The sequence below is a fragment of the Zootoca vivipara genome, chromosome 9 (genome assembly GCF_963506605.1).
Source record: "Zootoca vivipara chromosome 9, rZooViv1.1, whole genome shotgun sequence".
Taxonomy (NCBI): Eukaryota; Metazoa; Chordata; class Lepidosauria; order Squamata; family Lacertidae; genus Zootoca; species Zootoca vivipara.
In genome coordinates, this window is record NC_083284.1 from 25,968,881 (window position 1) to 25,989,718 (window position 20,838).

Sequence of the window (20,838 nt, forward strand, 5' to 3'; positions counted from 1 at the left end):
AAGCTCATACCAAAATATAAACTTAGTTGGTCTTTAAGGTGCTACTGAAGGAATTTTTTTATTTGACTTGTAAGTGATTAAGATTCCTCCCATTGATGGGATTCAGGCCCCTTGGTAGCACTAGTTCACAGCCTCGGGATATTCATGGTGAGAAGACATCTTCTCTTCAATGAAGACATAGCTACTGCCATTCATGCCTTTGTATGCCTGAGGTTTGACTGTGGTAATAAGCTTTACGTTTGGATGCTGTTTCAGAAGGTTCAGCTGTTGCAAATACTTCTGTATCTATAATACAATAAAAGACTGTTTATATTTAATTTACAGAGTGGATTGACATCTTTACATTTGGCAGCTCAGGAAGATAAAGTGAATGTAGCGGATATGCTGATAAAACATGGGGCAAACAAAGATGCCCAGACTAAGGTATATCAGTAACTTCCAAGATGATAAAATAAATTTCCAGTGTGATATCATATTCACTACTTATTTTTGTGGTTTTTTTGGGTCGCTCTTTATTTGTAGCTGGGTTACAGTCCATTAATAGTGGCTTGTCACTATGGGAACGTCAAGATGGTCAACTTTCTCCTGAAGCAGGGAGCTAACGTCAATGCAAAGACAAAGGTAAACATTTGTTCATAATTTTATCTCCCCCTCCCCTTTGCTGCTTTGCAAACATATGATGGTAATTTGCACTTCGTATTTTAACTGTTCCAGGGAAGTATGCTGAAAGCAGAATGTGGTTCTCATTGACTGTAGCCAGTTTGGTCAAAATTGCAATGCAGTACTCAGTAAGCCAAGCTGAGAACCATTAATAATTCGTTTGTGGACTAGGGACACATGTGCATGCATCAGAAGCAGACACAGATGATCACTCATGTGGATTTCAATTTTCAGATTATTTTTTTATAAAATGGAAGCAGAATAATGCTCCAGAGACTTGTGCTTTGGTGTGATTTTTCTGAAACACATCTTGGTTCAGGCATGCCTTCGTCAATGATGAATACATGTTTTAAAGTGGTCTTGTATATAAGGACTAGCCAGGAAGCCATAGCTGATAAGGAATTGTGTGCAGTTGACTGAGCAGGTCAGCAGGAAAGGAATGGAACATTCTGCCCTCCTCTGCTCCTAGCATGGAAATCTCTGGACTACCAGAGGAGGGAAGCCCCTTCCTCTGAACCCAGCATAGAAAACCTAGTGGGCTGGTGCAAGAATGACAGAACTCTCTGAAAACCCTCTGGACAAGATAAGAAGTTCAGTTGGCTTGCATGGCCTTTATCCCACAATGCAACCATGTGGGGACAAGCAGTGAGCCTTAACTGCAGTTTCTAAGCCCTTCCCAATTCTTTCCTTTACATTCCAAACGGCTTTCAGCATGAGTGCAGTTTTTTTAAAGTTGCGAAGTCCCTTTATAGGAAAAAGAACACCTCGTTCCCATGCTTCTAAGAGATAGATACATACTTTGAAAATCTAGCAAAAGGGAGCTGCTCTTTTAACTGAGTGAATCCATACATCTGGCTGCCAGCTAGTCTGGAAAGGGGTTGGGGTTTTGTTTTGTTTTAAAATGTCCTCTGCTGTATGGAAACTTAAAAGATAAAATGCACCAATTTTGAATATATTTCCTCTTTAACTTGCCTCCAATACATTCAGTTAAGTTTGGCACATGGTGTGTTATTAGCAAGAAGAGTTCTATAATTTGCTGTTTTACAGTAATAACAACCCCCCCCCCTTTTCTGAAAAATTCCATTTCAGTAGTTTACTGTGTGGCCTTAAGAATGGCTGGATTGGAATTGTCGTGCCATTGCCTCTGTCTCTAAATGTTCTGTCTCACCCAGTGTTATATTTAGTTGAAGTTGCTTTTAGAACATAAGCCTGCTTTAAGAAATATAGGCAGCATATGAGAAAAGCAAATGGAAAAATGAATTTCTAACCAAAAGTTAGTTTACTTTGAAGCCCTTGTTTGCTTTTTCTTCATGGATATTACACTCTGAAATCTCCAAGAAAAATAAATCAATTGGATGATGAATAAGGGTTTGTGTGATGCATTGGCTCATACCTATCTTCCAGTGACTAGCCCATAGAAAAGGATGGAGGGGAAGTTGTGAACAGTTTTAAAGAATATAAAAACTTCACAAACTTCCATGGCATCACTAGTATTTACTTAATAACTGCTTTGTCCTATAAGCTTTGGCCCATTGATTAATTTCTCCTCACCTCCTTTTTTCCCCTAAACCTTACTATAGATCTGGTAGCTATTACTTGCCTTCTGTTATTAATGGTGAAAGAATAATTTTCTATAAAATGTATTAATAATGAAAATTGCAATATCCAAACAGATAGGATTGCAAGGTTGCCAGCAATTATGATTTATACCTTCATTAAAATAATCTAGGGAATATGCAAATATATATATATTGATGTTGCTGTTTTTCCCTCCCTTAAATGTGTGAACTACCACTAACTACAGAATGGTTACACTCCTCTGCATCAAGCTGCTCAGCAAGGTCACACACACATCATCAATGTTCTTCTCCAACATGGGGCCAAACCAAATGCAATCACTGCGGTAAGCATGGCATTGCCACACTCTTTTCTTCATTTCATGGTGTACATTTCTCTTTCTGGTTCTGTGTTTTAGGCTAATGATAAGAAATCACCCACCTTACCATCCAGCATAGGGAAAGAGTAGTGCCTAATTTATTATCTTAGATTGTTTCCTGGTTGGCTGTGACACAATAGTGTGTATCCGTTTCCTCAAAGAATAGAGAATGGTATAATTTCACTGATAGCCACGTTCTCCCAGTGTGTGACTAAAGGTTAGACTCAGTGAAAGTATAATGTCAAGACAATCTGAAGACTGTATTCCATTCAAAAGAGAATGGGACCTGGTTGTTGGGACCAGTTCTGAAATCCGTTCCTTCAAAGAGTTTCAGAGGAACATGAAGGGAGGCAGAGGCGCCAGCTTGCAAAGGCAATGGGGGGGGCATGCAACATCATGCACCTGACATCAGGACGTCAGGAGGAGCTGGGGAGGAGTCAAACGCAGCAGCTACACAGCTTCAGTGGTTGGTGGCTCCTCTCCTGGTGCCACCACAGGCGGGAAGCTGTTTTGACCCTCTTTCACCTCCATGGCAGGAGGAGAAAGAGGAGCTGGCCGTTGGAGCTGTGCCATGATGCGCTTGGCTCCACGCTTCACCTCTGTGTTTTTTGGACATGGGGGGGGGAGCTCCCACCCAAAAATATTTGACGGGACCAAAAGAGGTCAGCCAGGAACTGGTGCTCCTATAGGAAGTTGTGCAACTTCAGAAAATGTTCAACATTGGAAACCATGGCTTCTCAGGTTAAGAATGACCACTTACCGGGTCAGCAGTCCCACATACCCTCAGAGGTCAAATTGGCTTTCTATGTAGCCTGACTAGAGCTGAGATGAAACCAGGGCCGTCTTAAGTATATTTGGCGCCCTGGCGCCGTGGTGCGATGGATCCCTCCGGCGCCCCCGCCCCGTTTCCCAGCGTGGCAGGCGGGCGGAGCTGCGCGGCCAGAGCTGCGCAGCCCGGCCGGCCGGCAGGAACAGCTCCACGGCGGGTGAGCGGGCAAGCCCCCTGGCCGTAGGGGCGGCCCTGGATGAAACAGTGCCCTGTTGACACAGTCATTTTTCACACAGAATAGAAAAGCTTTCTGTTTGCGGGGAGCATAGTGTTGCATCAAATTAAGTGTCATCCCACCACATTTTCCAGTCACCCTCTTTATCAAAAAAGCCAAATCATTTGGGGAAATGGGTTGATGTGCAAGACTTGTCAATCATCAATAATGGCACAACCCAAATTTGTTGGTGTATGATTAAATTTTAGCTGAAAATAGCAACAATCTAGAAGCTCTCCCAGACAAAAATCAACATATGAGAAATCAAAATTTGGTACTGAAACTGCATTGGGTGTGTGTGTAAGTATTCTCAGAAGGCAAGTGCTTGCACAGTTTAGATTTTCCTAGGAAATATTTCACATTCTCCCTGAAAATACTACTTAACTCCTGAAAACTGAAACTGAAGGATATTTTGTACAGCACCAAACATAAAACAAATTAGTGGTGCTACTTTTGGATTAAATATATTACATTTAGAAAAAAGAAGCAAAATTACTTCTGTTATTTTGTTCACCCAAATAGAAATTGAGGCATACAATTGCTGAATTTCTATCTCTCTCTCTCTCCCCCCCCCCCCAGTCTAGGGATAACCAATGTGCTTTCCTTCATATGCTGTTGGACTACAACTCCCAGGGATTATGTGAGCTGTCGTTCAACAACATCTGGAGGGTATCCTGTTGGCAGTGGCATTTGTATATTGAATTTTAAATACAGTCTCTGATTTGTTTTGCCTTCCCTAGGTTTTGTTCCTGTTGCACCATTTGCCTGAATAATCTCATCTTTCTATTTTTTCAGGTGGAGCCTCTTAAGCTATTTATTAATCAGGTTATTCTCAATTAAAAACATGTTTGGTAAAATTAATCAGGAGTTGCAGCAAAGCCAGATTTTATAATGTGTAATATAGAAAGTTGTGGGTTAAACCATTAAAAGCAGTATATTTTTTATTAAGTGCAACAGGCAGATGTTCTGTGTATTTTGTTACCAAGGCAATTGGGGCTGTAGTCTGAGCAAAGTTGCAAAGAGAGATTCAGATTTAACAGTAAAGCACACTGATTTTTCCTAAGCGAATGCCTTGTTTTGGATGGAAATGCTGGCTCATTCAGTGCAGGGTGTGAGCTCATTGGTTCATATCATAATCCTCCCTCTCCTTCTCCTTCTCTCCCTCTTTTCTCCTTTCAGAATGGCAACACTGCTTTAGCAATTGCTAAGCGTCTGGGATATATCTCAGTGGTTGATACATTAAAGGTTGTAACCGAGGAAGTGATTACCACCACAACTGTGAGTATCACCAGCCTTATCTTCTCTTCTTTATTCAGAGGGGCATTTCTGTTCTTAGTTATTTTTGATTCTGTTTTGCCTTTCTTATTTTTTCGTTTTAGAAGTATAATTTAAATGTAACAATTATTTTTCAGTTTTTGTAGACAGTACCCATGGACATCTAGCTGTGGAAATGATAGATTTATTTATACACACCATAAAATATATTAAGATGGTATTGTGTAGCTTGTATGCCTTGTATCTCCAAAAGATCCAATTGGATGCCATGCCAAGTCCTCATTTTGTGTTCCATGTTCTTGGCTATCTCTTATTTTCTGACCTTTCTGATGCTGCAGAATGAGACTTAAACACTGTAAGTGATTGCAGGTGCCTGCTGCCCACCACTCTATTTGCTTGTTGCTAAACTTTGTGCTACTTTATCATTTTTGTCCACAAGTTAGTTACGGCAGAATCCTTGAGTTTAAACCCTGCTGCTATTTGGTGAAGTTTGTGAGACTAAAAATATTTAAAATTGTCTTGCTTAACTGGGTTGAACACACCCCAAGTTACCATGATGTAAAACTGTGAGTCATATTCATCTGCTTTAACTTTGAACAGGAAAATTCATTCTCACGTCAGGCTTAATGGGTCTTGGTTGAATTCAAATTAGCTATAATGCCATACTCTGGTTATGTTTACAAGATACTTCATTTATTTAGGAGGTTTTTTCCTGTCCTCCCTCACCCTTGACCTCAGGGCAGGTAACAATATATATCATAATAATGAACAAGAGGAACAGATAGAACCAATTAAAATGCATAAACCACACAAATACTACAGACAGGTCCGTAAAATCCCCAAACGACAGTTTTTTGTCGACTACAGAAGGATAACAGTGTAGGCACCAGACAAATGGCCGCAGAGAGGGTCTGTTCTCATGCTACCAGCCTTGGATGTGGGAAATCAGAAAGAGCATGTCATTCAGATCTTAAGAGACAGGACAATTCCAGGAGAGCTGCTCTTTCAGGTACTGGAATCTTGAGTCTCGGAGGGCCTATGCCATACCTGCCAAGTTGCTGTCAGAGAAATAAGGGACCGGGCCGGAAATAGCAGACCGGAAGTAGTGCTGCCGCCATTTTGGAACTGGGTGGAGCATGCTCAGAAGTGACTTTTGATGCTGCTTTGCCCAGTTCCAAAATGGCCACCGCGCCAGAAGTCGCACTGCAGCCATTTTGGAACTGGGCAGAGCAGCATCAAAAGTCGCTTCTGAGCATGCTCCGCCCAGTTCCAAAATGGCCACCGCGCCAGAATAAACCGGGGAAAAACAAAAAAAATCTGTTTTTTGAGCTAGGAACAGCTGGAAAAATGGGGATTTCCCAGGGAAAACGGGAGACTTGGCAGCTATGGCCTACTCATTGGATTGCACTTCCACCTTTGGAATATGCATCCATTGCTAATTGAGTGCTGAAGGTATCCTAATTTAGTGCTGAAGTATCCACAGTTAGACTCTTTTTTTGCACCTTTTGTCTCTGCTTGTCTGTGGTTCGCTTATCTAAAAGAGCATGAGATACCTTTCTAGTATATTATAGAGACCAAGCAGAAAATCAGTAAACCTGAGATTTGGCTATGTATCCTTTTCCAAAGGACCCCTAGTGTACAAATGGCACAAGAAGTGTAGTGGCTGCAAGGGGAATTAGTATGAGGTATGTTCTAGGCCAGGATTTTTTTGCCATGAGTGCACACTGACAGTGCATGCACCCTACTGACAACTAGAGGGCTGTTCCCTAAGCAACATTCCTTGTCCTATTCATAGAAGGACATGTCTCCTAACTTCTTGACTACAGTATGCATAGTGGGCATCTATTGTTATATATTTATTTAGAACCTTTGTAACTCATTTTTTATTTTGTACTTTGATGAATAGTTCATTTAACTTTTTTTACATTGATCCGATTTTCGTTTCCAGAGCATGCGGGGACCTTACACCTTTTGTACATTTGTGTAATTTCAACCTAGACTCTTCAGTCAGTCATATTGTTTTTGCAAGTATGCATTAGACATTTTATTTATTTGCTTTTATACGTTTCTGAGCACAATTCAAAGTGTTGGTGCTGACCTTTAAAGCCCTAAATGGCCTCAGCCCAGTATACCTGAAGGAGCATCTCCACCTCCATCGTTCTGCCCGGACACTGAGGTCCAGTGCCGAGGGCCTTCTGGTGGTTCCCTCGCTGCCAGAAGCCAAGTTACAGGGAACCAGGCAGAGGGCCTTCTCGGCAGTGGCACCCGCCCTGTGGAACACCCTCCCGCCAGATGTCAAAGAGAAAAACAACTACCAGACTTTTAGAGGACATCTGAATGCAGCCCTGTTTAGGGAAGCTTTTAATGTTTAATAAATTATTGTGTTTTAATATTTCTGTTGGAAGCTTCCCAGAGTGGCTGGGGAAACCCGGCCAGATGGGCAGGGTATAAATAATAAATTGTTATTATTATTATTACCTCACATTTTTTCCTCTAAGAAGCTCAAGGTGGCATACATGGTTCACCCCCTCCTCATTTAATCCTCCACCCTCTGAGGTAGGTTAGACTTAGAGGCAGTGACTGACCCAAGGTCACCCAGTGAGCTTCATAGTGGAGTGGGGATTTGAACCCTGGTCTCGCAGATCCTAGTCCGGCATTCTAACCCCAATCCCACGCAAGGGATTCGAGAGAACTTAAACATCAGAGTAGTACATAGATTTCGGCAATTCCCATTAAATTGAGGATTGGTTCTGGAACTGGAACAACGTCCAGATGTGTGAGTGAAAGCAATTTTGTTTTTGCAATGCAGGATTACAGTAAGTCTCAGATGTTATGTTCTGATAAAGATAGAATCAAAATGGTTTGTTGGGAATTATAACTAGAGTGAGCTATGGGTTATTAATGAGATGTAGGCAGTAGGATGACTTGAACTGAGCATGGCAAAAACCCAAACAAACCGCAAAAGAAGACTGACTGTGTATATCTGTCCATAAGACTCAGTCGCTTCATACTCACAAAAAATACATTAATGAGTACAGTACTGTGATAACTGCAACTGCTAGTAGTAGTATTGCAGAGCACTGTTCTGGTCCCCCTACTGACTGCAATTAGAAGTAGTACAGTCTGGCACTGGGCCAGTCTCCTCACCCCTCCCTCTCTCCTTCCCTGTAAACAGCAACAACACACCTGCCAGGGTGCTATGGTTGCCCCTCCACCCCACTGGGCAAGTTGCTATTGACTGTACTATTACAGAGCCTATTTTAAGAAAATAAATATGGTAACACCCTCTAGGAGTTCTGAAGTTAGGAGGGAAATCCAATGAAAAATAAATCTCAAACCAGCAGTGGCAGTAGAAGAAATATGTGGTGGAGATAAGTGGATAGCTGCCATCTTTATGAAGCAGCTACAAACCTCTGTGATGGTAACGCTTACATGGTGAATGTATACCACCATGAACAAATTTGTTATCCCCACTGTTTTGAGGAGTAAAGCTTAAAAAATTTCATCCTGACCCCCAAACCCCAAATACACCTCCAAGTGGAACTCCATCATATGGTTAGTAGGAGAGTCCACACAGCTTCTGACAGTTCCATATAATCTTCCTCTGCATTCAACCAGCAATGGTACGAGAACAGCTCAGATATTGTCTGAGCTTGAGTATTCATATTATTGCCCAGGGCCTTTTCCAGTTGAGAACAGAAGGTCCACTTCATCTTTGCTTTTACTCAGAAAACCCCCAGAAAACTCAAACCTGCTACTTCCCACTATACTACATATCACTTTGCAAGCAAGCATTTTACTTTCTTTCTGCTTTTAGGCAGTATCATTCCATCAGCAGGCTTTCCTTCTTTGAATGTAGTTGTTAACACATTTCTTTGCTACTGAAAAGAGAGATGTTGGAAACATATGCCCCGCGGTGTGCATTTAATCAATCTCGGCAGGCTTTGATTTCCTGCTGTTGTCTGACCTTTCTAATGAAGAAAAAACTTTCTGGTTTTACAAAAGAAAAGCCATGTGACTTTTAAGCATTGTTGAGCTGTTGAGCAGAATGATGGGCTGTGCCTGCTGCCGATTGCTGCTCACCTGGCCCATAGTTCTGCAAAAGGATATTGCTCCCTCTAATTGTTTGGATTGCTACTGGGTTTTTGGGGGGTGGGGGTGGGGCATAGCTGCCAAGTTTTCCCTTTTCTCGTGAGGAAGCCTATTCAGCATAATGGAATTTCCCTTTAAAAAAGGGATAACTTGGCAGCTATGGGGTGGGGGTGGGGGAATGGTCGCTACTAGCCATGATGGCTCTATTCTGCCTCCGCTGTTAGAGGCATAATGCTTCTGAATACTAGTTTCTAGAAGTCACAGAAAGGGACAGATCTTGGTTTCCAGTTTCTCACAGGCATCCGACTGGCCACTGTGAGAACCGGATGCTGGAATAGATGGGCTATGGACCTGATCCAGAAGGCTTGCCCCATGTTCTTAGGTGGTACTTCTTGGTGGCACTTCTTGGTGATAGTATGCAGTACCAATGATGGGGGTATATTCCCCCAGTCTCTTTATGAGTTTGTAGGTTTGAGTTATTTGAGTTATTGTTATGGCCCACAAGCACAACATTATGTGATTTGAGGAAAGTGTTTGTTATAGTATGGAATTGCTTCTAGGTATTCTTATTTCATCAAGGTCCTCTCAAGATGCTGGGCTCTCTGCATTTAATACATTGGGTAGGCAGAATGGTTTTTTAAAGCTGCTGTTTCATTAGTATTGTTGTATGGTTTATAAATACTTATAATTGTTGTCTTGTTGATTTGTTAATGATTGATATGATTTGGTAAGGCCAACTTTTATTTGGCCCAGGCCCCAGGCATTGTAATTGTGATGTTTCGCGCTGATGTTCTGTTCTGTTTATTGCTGCCGTTGTTACTGTTTGTAAGCTGCTTTGAGATTCAGCTGAAGCATTTAAGTACAATAAATTGAAACAGTAATGCATGCAAATGAAAAAAAGAAGAATCACTAGTCTCTTAAATCAGTTAATATTTAAAAACATTAACACTGGGTATCGGTTTCTGCTTCCACTCCTTGCGTCTTCACTACAATAGAGTAAACTGAGGCCTGTTATCCGCAGCCAAATGATTTCCCAAATTTTCCAAACTAGAACTTGTCCTTATATTGGATGCCATCATGATTCAACATGATTCATGTTTGGTTGTGATGAGAATGCTGATATTTATAGAACATTTATATTTATAGAAATACAGAAAACCAACAATATGCTCCGGCTTTGAGCACATTGGGCCGTGAACAGGATATTTGTATGTTATTGATTTTTTTGTTTTTTGTTTTGTTTTGTTCTGTTACCTTTCAAATAAATATGTTCATTTTAAATGGATTTATTTTAATTTGATGGGTATGATATTATTATTATTATTATTATTATTATTATTATTATTATTATTATTATTAATTTCCATAGAGCAATGTGTGTGTATGTGTGCACACTGCTTACCTAGGGGGGCATTGGTACACTGCCCTCCGCTGGTGCTGTCCATGTCAGTTGTTGTCTAGTCTATCACTTAAGATTTTCTCACAGTCATATTAGTTTTTCACCTTTTAAATCCTGTTTTCAGTTTTAAATGATGAACCACACTTTTATGAGATTTTTGTAGAAAACCTATTCATTTTTGTATGTTATATTCAACTAAATTATGCTCAGAATAGACCCATGAAAATTGCTGGATTAAGTTATTCAATTCAACTGATTTTGATGTGTCTGCCATGGGTATGACCCGGCCGAATACAACCCTCATATGCTTCCCTCTAATACTTTCTTCTGGTAATGTCTCAATGTTCAACTCAATTTATCTTGTCTTTCCATAAGCTACTGTGGCTGGTTTTCTTAGCAGGAAATAAATATGAATCTGTATGCTTAAATCACAAAACGGAATTGTTCTGAATTGTTTTTACAAATTGTAATTTTACAAGCTTTAAAAAACAAATACATGAATAAAATGCTAATAGAAATATATTGGTAAAACATGAGAAAGTAATAAAGTTACTATTTTAGGTGCAGGTTCTTCGGACATGTTGCCCAGAGTTCACATCTTGAATATTTTGCATCGTTCAAAGCTTCATTTCTAAGGGTTTTTACAGCTTTAACAAGTTCCATATGCATCCTTTAACTTCTTTCTGTAGACGTTACCTAATGTGTTTTTTAGAACTCATCCTGCCTCAAAAGAGTTGAATAAGTTTTGCATGTATATCAATTAACAAATCTGCTAAAAGCATTTTAAAATGCAAAACCAGTTGCTAAAGGAAACTGCTGCTCATTACAGCACATGGCCAAGTTTTCTGTAGCGATAAAAGGAAGTGACATCTTTTGGAGAGGGAAAAACCACGAGAACTACAGAATAGAAATAGAATTGTCACTGTACCACTTGTTTACAGTGAGATTAAACAAGCCCTCCCCCCAAATCTCTCAGTCCTTGTTACACTCTGTGTGCTGTTGTACGAGCACCAACCCCAAACGTCAGCTGCAATGTTGCTGTCTTCCATTCAGCAGCCTCACGGCCCATGGGTAGAAACTGTTCTTTAACCTGTTGGTGTGGCTTATCATGCTTCTATATCTCCTGCTTGAGGACAGGAGATTAAAAAGGTGCTGGCCAGGGTATGAGTCATCCCTGAGAATGTTCCTTGCTCTTCTGAGGCAATGGTCTCCCGCGATAACATCTAGCAGACTCAGATGTCGTGGGCTGTCTTCACCACCCTCTGTAGGGACTCTCTGCCCATGGCTGTCAAACCAGCATACCACACCGTAATGCAGTATGAGAGAACATTTTCTATCGTGGACCGATAGAAGGAAATCATCAGATGCTGTCCAACCTTGTTCTTTCGCAAAACCCTAAGGAAATGAAGTCTCTGTTGGGCCTTCCTAACCACCTGGGCTGTATTGACCTTCCAAGTTAGGTCTTCACTAAGATGGACTCCCACGTATTTAAAGGAAGAACATGATTCAAATGTCAGAGTGAGACTGAAATGTGAAAAATACTATGATAAATGTGTATTAGCCTGGGTGTTTTCTTATAAATATATATATTTAGCAGTTTTTTGTTGTTGTTGTTTCCCACGATTTAACCTGTTTATTGATGTCTCTTTCTCTCTCTCTTTTCCAGACTGTAACTGAGAAACACAAGCTCAATGTACCTGAAACTATGACTGAAGTCTTGGATGTGTCTGATGAGGAAGGTAAGCTGACCACAAACCACATGAGCCAGGCTGGTTATAATATATACCGAACTCTGGATTTAAGAAACCATCACATTACTTAAAGTGGCTAATTCAAAAGATTGGGGGAAAAACCATAGGCTAAAAAAACAAATGTACAAATGCTTATTTATTTATTTAAAGGATAAGTTAGCATCAAATATAAGAGACATTACAGATTTGTGATTAGATGAAGGTGGGGCATAGCTAAGTGATAACGTATGTGGTTTGATTGCAAAAGGTTCCAGGTTCAGTCATTGGCATCTTCAGGTAGAATTAGGAAACAGTCATGTGGAAAACTTTGAGGAGTCTTGGCCAGTCCATGTGGATCATACGGAGTTAGATGGACCAATGGTCTGGCAGCTTCTTAGGATCTCATCTCTTGGGAGGTCTCAGTTTAGCCCTCCCTCCCTACCATCTTGCAGCTGCTGTTTGCCCTGTTAGGATAAGCATATGTTTACCTATATATTTTCTCTATTGGAGCAAATAGCTGGGTGGGCAGAGCACATTATTTGTATTTGGAAAATGCCAGCGGTGAAAGGGCTACTCATCAAATGGCTGCTTTTAAAGAGAAATTTGGAGGTAGGAGGATCAGATCATGAATCTCCAGTGATTCATCGAGTGTTGGCCTCTAGACTGATCTACCATGTGAAGAATTACTTTGATTTTCTCTAATCCTCCTCCTGTTGTTCAGTATATATACCGCTCCCTCACCCCCTCCATGTTTATTTTAAATAATTTTGGTTTTCTCTTGGTTGCAAGGTAATGAGATTTCTTCCCAGTCTACCATATGCCGTTAGTTGCTCCCTTTTGGCCCTGTTCCTGAAATTTAACTTATGTGTTATGCAGCTTTTAAACACTCTGACTATGATCATTTCACTGATGAGGATGCCTTTAGTGATGCAGGTACAGTGTTAAGAGTTCTTAGAGTGAGGCACAAAACTGTTTTTATTTTATTGTTTAATTGTTTACTGTCCCTCTCCTCTTTTCTGAAACCGAGACACATGTTTATGGAATGCCTAACTCTGATCTATGCCAGTGAATGTGTGTGTGTGGGTCTCTGCATGATTTCAGTTTTGCCCACCCTGGCCCCCAAAACGGAGCCTTAATTTTGTAGCTGGCTCTCTGGGTGCTTTGTTCTGCCTTTTAAGAAGATTTAAGACATAGTTCATGTTCTATAAATTCAGATTTAAATAAAGTATATTGGAATAATAAAATTACCTTCTGTGATCTTAGTATTTAGTTGCTAGTTTTGTATGGTTGTATTAACTAAGTATTGTGCCCTCCTGGGGCATTAAGATTCATTAACAGGGAGATCACTGATAAATATTAAGAAACAATTATGTTGGTTTTTCTTTACTGTGTGACGTTCCTCAAGATGGCTTCCTCTTTAGAAGAGAATGTCAAGTTCTTAATTGAAATCATGTTATGCTGTGTAGAATGTAGTTTTGATAGAATAGGCTAAAGGTTCAGATTCATGTTAAGAAAGAATGCTCCGCCCCACCCTGAAATGTATTTCAATAACCCAATATATTTGTTCAAGGCCTTGGAAATTCTTCTTAGAGGAAAGTTAAGGATTTTTGCAGAGTTTAACTAGGTAGCCTCTGTATTGGCATATGGCCACCTACCAGGTTGTTCAAAAAAGCGATAAATATAGTGAAATATGATGAATGTGTAGCTCCTGTAGAAGGCTTCTTTAATGTAGTGGATGCTTTACCTGCCATTACCACTGAAACAGGTTTCTAAAGATTCCAAAGATACCACCTGCAAAATGCCCCAGTGTTTGCCTTTATTTCAGGGTGTGTGTGTGTTCTTCTTGTATTCCTCCCCCCATCAGACGATTGCAAGAATATGGTTTTTGTATGCTGCTGCTCTCATGATTCAGCAGGGACAGATGTTCAATATTTCCATTTTAGCGGTTCAGTTGCCAACAGTTCCATAAGAGCCTTTGAGAGCTGTGTGTGGCTGACATAATGTGACGCCCATCTGTAATCACTTAACTGACAATTATTTGGGTCTAGACAGCATGGCTGGTCAAAGAGGCAATATAATACCCTGAAGTAGTTATGGTTACAAAGATTTGCACAAAGAATAACACACCAAACTAGGGGTGGCAAACCTGTGACCCTCCAGATGTTCAACTACATCTCCCATCATACCTTACCTTTGGCCATGATGACTGGGGCTGATGGGAGTTGAAGCCCAAGAATGTCCAGAGGGTCACAGGCTCCCCTACCCTGTTACAAATCCCTGACATGATTTAAGTTTAAGTGAAAGAGTACCTGGAGAGAGGAGGATACAAGAGTATGGATTCCTCTAAAAGAGGAATACGTTCCCCCAGTTCCTGATCTGCTTTTCCATGTGAGCATCATCAGAACAGATACATATTCACTCTTTCTCATGGTAACTGTGTTTACTATAGAGAGAGTGTCTGGCTCATTGGTTCAGTGCAAGACTGTTAGGTCAGCAGTCATTACTAGATGCTGCTGGTTCAAGGTGATTACTGTGTAGTCATAGGGTTTGACTCGGATTCATTCATGTTTGGAATGGACAAACTTAAGACAAATTTCATTGGGTCTGCTCTACGCATGACTAAGTCTGGATCCAATGCATCATTGCCTCATAATGAATGTGAACCATTTTCTGTTATGGTTGGAACGTTTAATGTAACACTTTTTATTATTATTTTGAAAGTAATCTGAAAGTCAGTTTTGCCTTGGTGCCTTACAAAGTTTGAATTAAGATCCAGAACTTACGCTTCCTTGGATCCAAACATCTTCGCAGTTCATAAAAGGCCTGTTTCTGACTTAGTGGAAGATCACTGCACAAGAAAAATGCTCCCTACTACAGGTCCAGAGAAGCTCTTCCATTTGCACAAGCTCTTCCTCTATCTCTCTTTATATAAACATATATTCCCCATCAGATTTTATATATGCTGTTTCTTCCTTGCTTTGCATGCAGAAGGTCCCAGGTGCAGTCATTGTCACCTCCATTTAAAAGGATCAGGTAGGAGCTGATGGGAAAGACCTCTGCTGCCAGTATGAGTAGACAATACTGAGCTAAATGGGCAAATAGCCTGATCCAAACATTAGGCAGCTTTCTCTGTTCACATCTGATACTTAATTGAGCTTTTCTGAAAATCAGAGTGTAGTGCCAATATAAACTCTCTGCTGGCTAGAATATATATATTTCTGTTTCTTTTCTACATTCTGTCCCACATTAATGACATTCTCATATGGCACATAATAGTGCAATAGGGGCTCAAAGTCAAATTTTAATGTCTCATGTGGAAGCAGTTTATGTCAGAGACCAGCTGTGTCCAAGAAACTAAGTGGAAAAAAGGAACAAAAGCAAAATTAGTTCAGCCAACAGTGTGTATAATAGCAAAGGACAAAAGACTGATTCAATGTGAGGTGCTGTTGATGGGTTTTGTTTTTAAACTTACACTGATATCATCCCACTTACTCTGCCAGTGTTTTCTTAGTGTGTATTAACAGCTTGTGCTTGCTGTGCTTCAGGAATGAGGATAATGTTCCCTGTTTTGTTTGTTTGTGTTTGAGGTGATCCACCTAATATGTGACCATACTTTTCCAGTGCTGTAGGTCTTCATTAGTTTATTGATCTTGTGAATTTGTGTGTTTTGGCTCAAGGTGATGACACTATGACAGGAGATGGGGGAGAATATCTTAGAGCGGAAGATCTGAAAGAATTAGGTGACGATTCCTTACCCAGCAGCCAGTTCTTAGATGGTATGAACTACCTGAGGTACAGCCTGGAAGGAGGCCGATCTGACAGGTACTACTGCACAAATAATGTTATATTTTTCTAACACATCTATAGTATTTTTGCTGAATAAACACCTAGGACAGTATCTGGATGGATTTTAGGACACTTTCAAGGCCCAGAGACTTGGTGGGCATGGAGAATGCCCACCTTGTAGATTCACAGAAGAATATTTACTGAGGAAGAATATTTACTGAGGGAGAACTGGATTGAAATGTGTACATAAAGCTCCCCCCTCAGATTTCAGCCAAATACCCTAATCACAGCTCACGTGAAAATGAAAGGTACAGAGATGTTCCATCTGAATATTAAAAGCACTAAACATATGATATTGTTAGCTTAAATATATGGATCTTCATTGCAATAAAGGAAGCCTATGCAATGCAGTGGTTGTGCTATTGCTTTGTGCTATGGAAAATGTAGCTTCTTCCATCTATTATGGAACTGGCTTATTTTAAGAAGCTCAGCTTTAGATCCTCTAGTTTTTCTTTCACAATCATGGTTTTTCTTTCATAATCATGTTCCATGTTTATTATTTCTCTCTCCCCTCTTTGTATGCTTTCATTAGCACTATGCCCAGGTAGGTATTATGCAGCATGAAAATGATGTTCTCTTCAGTGCTCCCTTGTGGCATCTGTCATTAAATACCCGCATCCATGCTGTAGACATGGAGAATTTTGAAGGTTTTGTTTATTAGAGTCGTTCAGTTTTGAAGGAACAACTAAAATACCATTGTGGTTGCAATTAACGATGATCTCAACCAAAATCTTAACTGATTATTTTACGGCATGTGCAATGCTGCAAGTTAAAGGCAGGCTTAAAAAACTATTAAGGCACATACTGATTTCCGAAAGATAACAAAGTTAACATGCTGCCCATTTTCAATTATATATAGCTATTACAATAGATAGAAAGAACTGTTTGTACCTGACTTTGCTCAATAAGACATGCAAGAAGAAAACCAGTCTCTGGCAAGTATGAGGAAATGCCCTAGAGGTCCTAGTCTCACTGCCCCTGGGTCCTTTTATGTGAGATTCTATGAATCACTGGGACACAGGTGGTGCTGTGGGTTAAACTACAGAGCCTAGGGCTTGCTGATCAGAAGGTCGGCGGTTCGAATCCCTGCAACGGGGTGAGCTGCCGTTGCTTGGTCCCAGCTCTGCCAACCTAGCAGTTCGAAAGCACGTCAAAGTGCAAGTAGATAAATAGGTACCACTACAGCAGGAAGGTAAACGGCATTTCTGTGTGCTGCTCTGGTTCGCCAGAAGCGGCTTTGTCATGCTGGCCACTTGACCTGGAAGCTGTACGCTGGCTCCCTCAGCCAATAACGTGAGATGAGCACCGCAACCCCAGAGTCAGTCACAAATGGATCTAATGCACAGGGGCAGCACATGGAAACGCTGTTTACCTTCCCGCTGTAGCGGTTCCTATTTATCTACTTGCATTTTGACGTGCTTTCGAACTGCTAGGTTGGCAGGAGCTGGGACCAAGCAACGGGAGCTCACCCCGTCACAGGGATTCGAACCGCCGACCTTCTGATCAGCAAGCCCTAGGGTCAGTGGTTTAACCACAGTGCCACCTGGGTCCCATATTTACAAGTTTAATACCCATTAATAGTTAACATTGAGATAGTAAAATGTGCTGTGTAAATAAATGTTTCTACTCAACTGTTTCTGCAATCTTAATTTATTCCTAACATTATTATGTTACTAGGCAACTGGAAACATATTAAGTATTGCACACAAAACACAAAATATATGACCTGTAGCTTGGTAATAGTTTAAGCTTCTTAATCAATATTTGAGGTACATAATTGTAGCCGAAACTCCATGTAGCTTAGTATGTTTGCATTTTGATATTTGAGGTGATAGCAGTCAGTTCAATTAAGCCGTTAGTTGATGTACGAAAGTAGCTTATTTTGCTTTGCATCTATCATTGCTACTGCAAATGATTTTCTATGGTAGTGTTGTGCATATAAAGGTGACGTAAAGGTGACGTAAAGGTGACAGTGTTTTGTTTTGTTTTGTTTTTGCTTGTTTATAAATTCTGCTGGTATATAAAGGCAAAATTGCGCACTGCGAAAAGAGCATATGGCTGGCTACCTTCTGTGTACCTTCCAGGGGACTAAGTAGCACACCGTTGCTTGTCAGAGGAACTTACTTCATTTTTTTTTCCTTCCTGAAAAATTACCTTAAAATTATGAGTGACACACACACACACACACACACACACACACACACACACACACACATTTCAACAGGACGAACAATGGAACGGGTTGCTTGTTGCTTTTAAGTACTGTATAAGGGGAGCCATTAAGCCACAGGGTCACTACTTCAAACTATTTCCAGACTGTAGATTGAACAGAATGGGATTCTGTTGGAGTCCAATGGTTTTGAGAAAAGAGAAAGAAAGTTGGTGCAAAAAGAAAAAAAGAGTGGAGGGTTTTATTCAAGTGCTTAAATCATCCCCCTGGAAGTTGCACTCAATTTGCTAATAGCATGCTTTCTTCAATCCTTTGCTCTGCCCACAATCCCATCTTCACAACACCACCTCAACTGCTGATAATGTTGCCAACCTACCAGCCTACGATCCTTCAGTTCAGACAGGTCCCATACGCTGAGCCACGCCTCCTACTTGAGAGACAGCGCCATGATTGATGACACGGTTGTTATCCCCAGCCACCAGGTGAGATGTTATGGTAGCTTTGCAAGCCTCTCAACTGATAACTTTAATGTTGCCATTCTTAATTGTCTTTTATGCGCTGTCACTGTTTGGGTGAACTATCAACTGCTCTGTGTTCCAACTTTCTTGGGTCTTGCCTGATTTTATAATGTTGTCTAGCTGAATAATTTCCCTCCGTATCATTCACAGTTATATGTCTGTCAGCAAAAAAAAAAAATCCACTTAGTATAAAGCAGATAACTGCTTCATCTATATATATAAAAATGTAAAAACAGCATGTGGGTGTGTTTCCACTTTTCACCGAAACCGCTTGACCGATAGCATTCAAATTTCACACAATGTCCTATGCTACCGTGAGATTAATCTTATAAAGTGCATTCTGGGAAAAGAACCTTCCCTCTCAACAGCACCCCGGCTGTCGTTTACATACTAGGCTGAAGCCTTTACAGACTAGGCCAAATGGATGTACTGACTCACCTGGGTGGGGGTTGGGGGGAGGAGGGGACGGGATAGGTCAGGACACAGTGGGGCCAGTCACAGGGATGACCCGGGGGTTGGGGGAAAGGGGGCATGATATGTCATGGATCGACACAGGGTGGTGGCAGTCACAGGGATTAGCCACGGCAACGCGTGGCAGGGCCAGCTAGTAAGACATAATATTTGTAAGTGCATTCTCTGTATAGCTGTTTTTTGGGGGTCAGTGCTTTGCAATCACATTTGTCCCGACTGAGGTATATACACTGTTCCGAGAAGATAAATATTATATGTGTGCTTCACAGCTGAAGTAATATACATGTCTAAAGGGAGGAATGACTATAAGTCCTGTATATCCAGGTTCTATAATTTTCTGACAGAAATTAACTGACAGAGGAAATGCTTCTGGCACAAGAAACATTAGGGCATGGTGAGGCAAATCTAGGTTGTAATGTAGCCACTTTTTAGTGGTAGAAGCTACAGGGGTGTATCCAGTTAAGGCATACCCGGCATAGTCCAATTTAAATCAAGGGACTCAAGTTATGTTAGTTGATTTCACTGAGTTTACTCTGACTATAACTTAGTTGGATGACAATTGTTTGGGCTGAAATCATTTAGGAGCAATTAAATGTTTTGCTGCCACAGTGATTCCAGAGTAGAGCTTGATATCTAAATAACTCAGAAGTATATTTAGTTGGTCATTAACTAAGTTACACACATGACCTTTTACACTTTCATTTTAGAATTTTATAGCTTCTTGTGAACCAACTTCATCAGAGGCATAGAAATATTGGTTTGGGTTGGTTCAGTGCTGTAAATAAAGAGAAGAACAAGGGTTCAAAAACAGAAAAGTTAAATTTATTTGCATTTCAAGGTATCCACATTGGCCAAAGAAGGTGAGAGAAATTCATATCGCTTAAGCTGGAGCCCTGACAACCTGGACAATGTCACTCTTTCTGCTAGCCCCGTTCATTCTGGGTAAGTAATACACAACAGAAGACAAAAGAATCTCAGCAGCTTGAACTAATGCTTATTTTAGATGTGCATTTTTCTGTGTTATTGTTTCAATGCAAAAGTTCTAACAATTCAGATTAAAGGACTCAAGTACACTTCATATTGAAACCATTATGACACCACACCACAAAGAATTTGTGACTTCAACAGTCAATGAAAAATATATTTGTGCAGATCCCAACAAATTTCTTTGCTAGAAGCAATGGCTGTTAAACTTGTATTTGAAACAAATACAAATCGGTAATGTGGACATGCCCTAAGCCAGACCTAAAGCTCTTGAATATAATGTTGACTCTTGAAATCATTGGGAGTCCAGATTTCAGAGGTTAAGACTCAGACCTTGTATGACCATTTTTTACTGAAGATATTAACCACTTAAAGCAAATGTCAGTGGTGCTTTCATGTGGGGTTTGGGGGCAGAAGTCAAGGGCCTCACTCAGCATAATTAACAGGAGGACTCTCAGACTCAACAGTGATGGCTTACTACATTTCAAAATAAGAGGAGAATATATATTACATCTAAAGTGTGAGGTCCGCAAAATACCCAATTGAGCCACTGAATGCCAGTACCTTTGGAAAGGTGCAGTTTTATACTAGCTAGTAACTGGCATCCAGTTTTACAGTTTATTATACTTGTAGTAATGGATAAAATTGGCATTCACAGTTCTTAGCTGCTTTCAGGAGGCCTTCATCAGTTTAGAGGTGAAGGCTTCAAGAGAC

The 20,838-nt window shown here is 40.6% G+C and overlaps 1 protein-coding gene across 50 annotated transcripts in view; it reads left to right on the top strand.

The window, feature by feature from the left end:
- Positions 1 to 20,838, top strand: part of ANK2 (ankyrin 2) — a 310,153-nt gene that overhangs the window by 237,452 nt on the left and 51,863 nt on the right. For 25 of the 50 annotated variants that reach the window (XM_060278521.1, XM_060278531.1, XM_060278530.1 and 22 more), the window contains 9 exons: positions 325 to 423; positions 523 to 621; positions 2,465 to 2,563; positions 4,819 to 4,917; positions 12,072 to 12,144; positions 13,012 to 13,068; positions 15,813 to 15,957; positions 18,531 to 18,633; positions 19,979 to 20,082. In XM_060278521.1, the coding sequence (XP_060134504.1) occupies positions 325 to 423; positions 523 to 621; positions 2,465 to 2,563; positions 4,819 to 4,917; positions 12,072 to 12,144; positions 13,012 to 13,068; positions 15,813 to 15,957; positions 18,531 to 18,633; positions 19,979 to 20,082 (878 nt within the window). The remainder of the gene's footprint in view (positions 1 to 324; positions 424 to 522; positions 622 to 2,464; positions 2,564 to 4,818; positions 4,918 to 12,071; positions 12,145 to 13,011; positions 13,069 to 15,812; positions 15,958 to 18,530; positions 18,634 to 19,978; positions 20,083 to 20,838) is intronic. The other 25 variants (XM_035113084.2, XM_060278529.1, XM_060278533.1 and 22 more) reach the window with 1 other exon arrangement.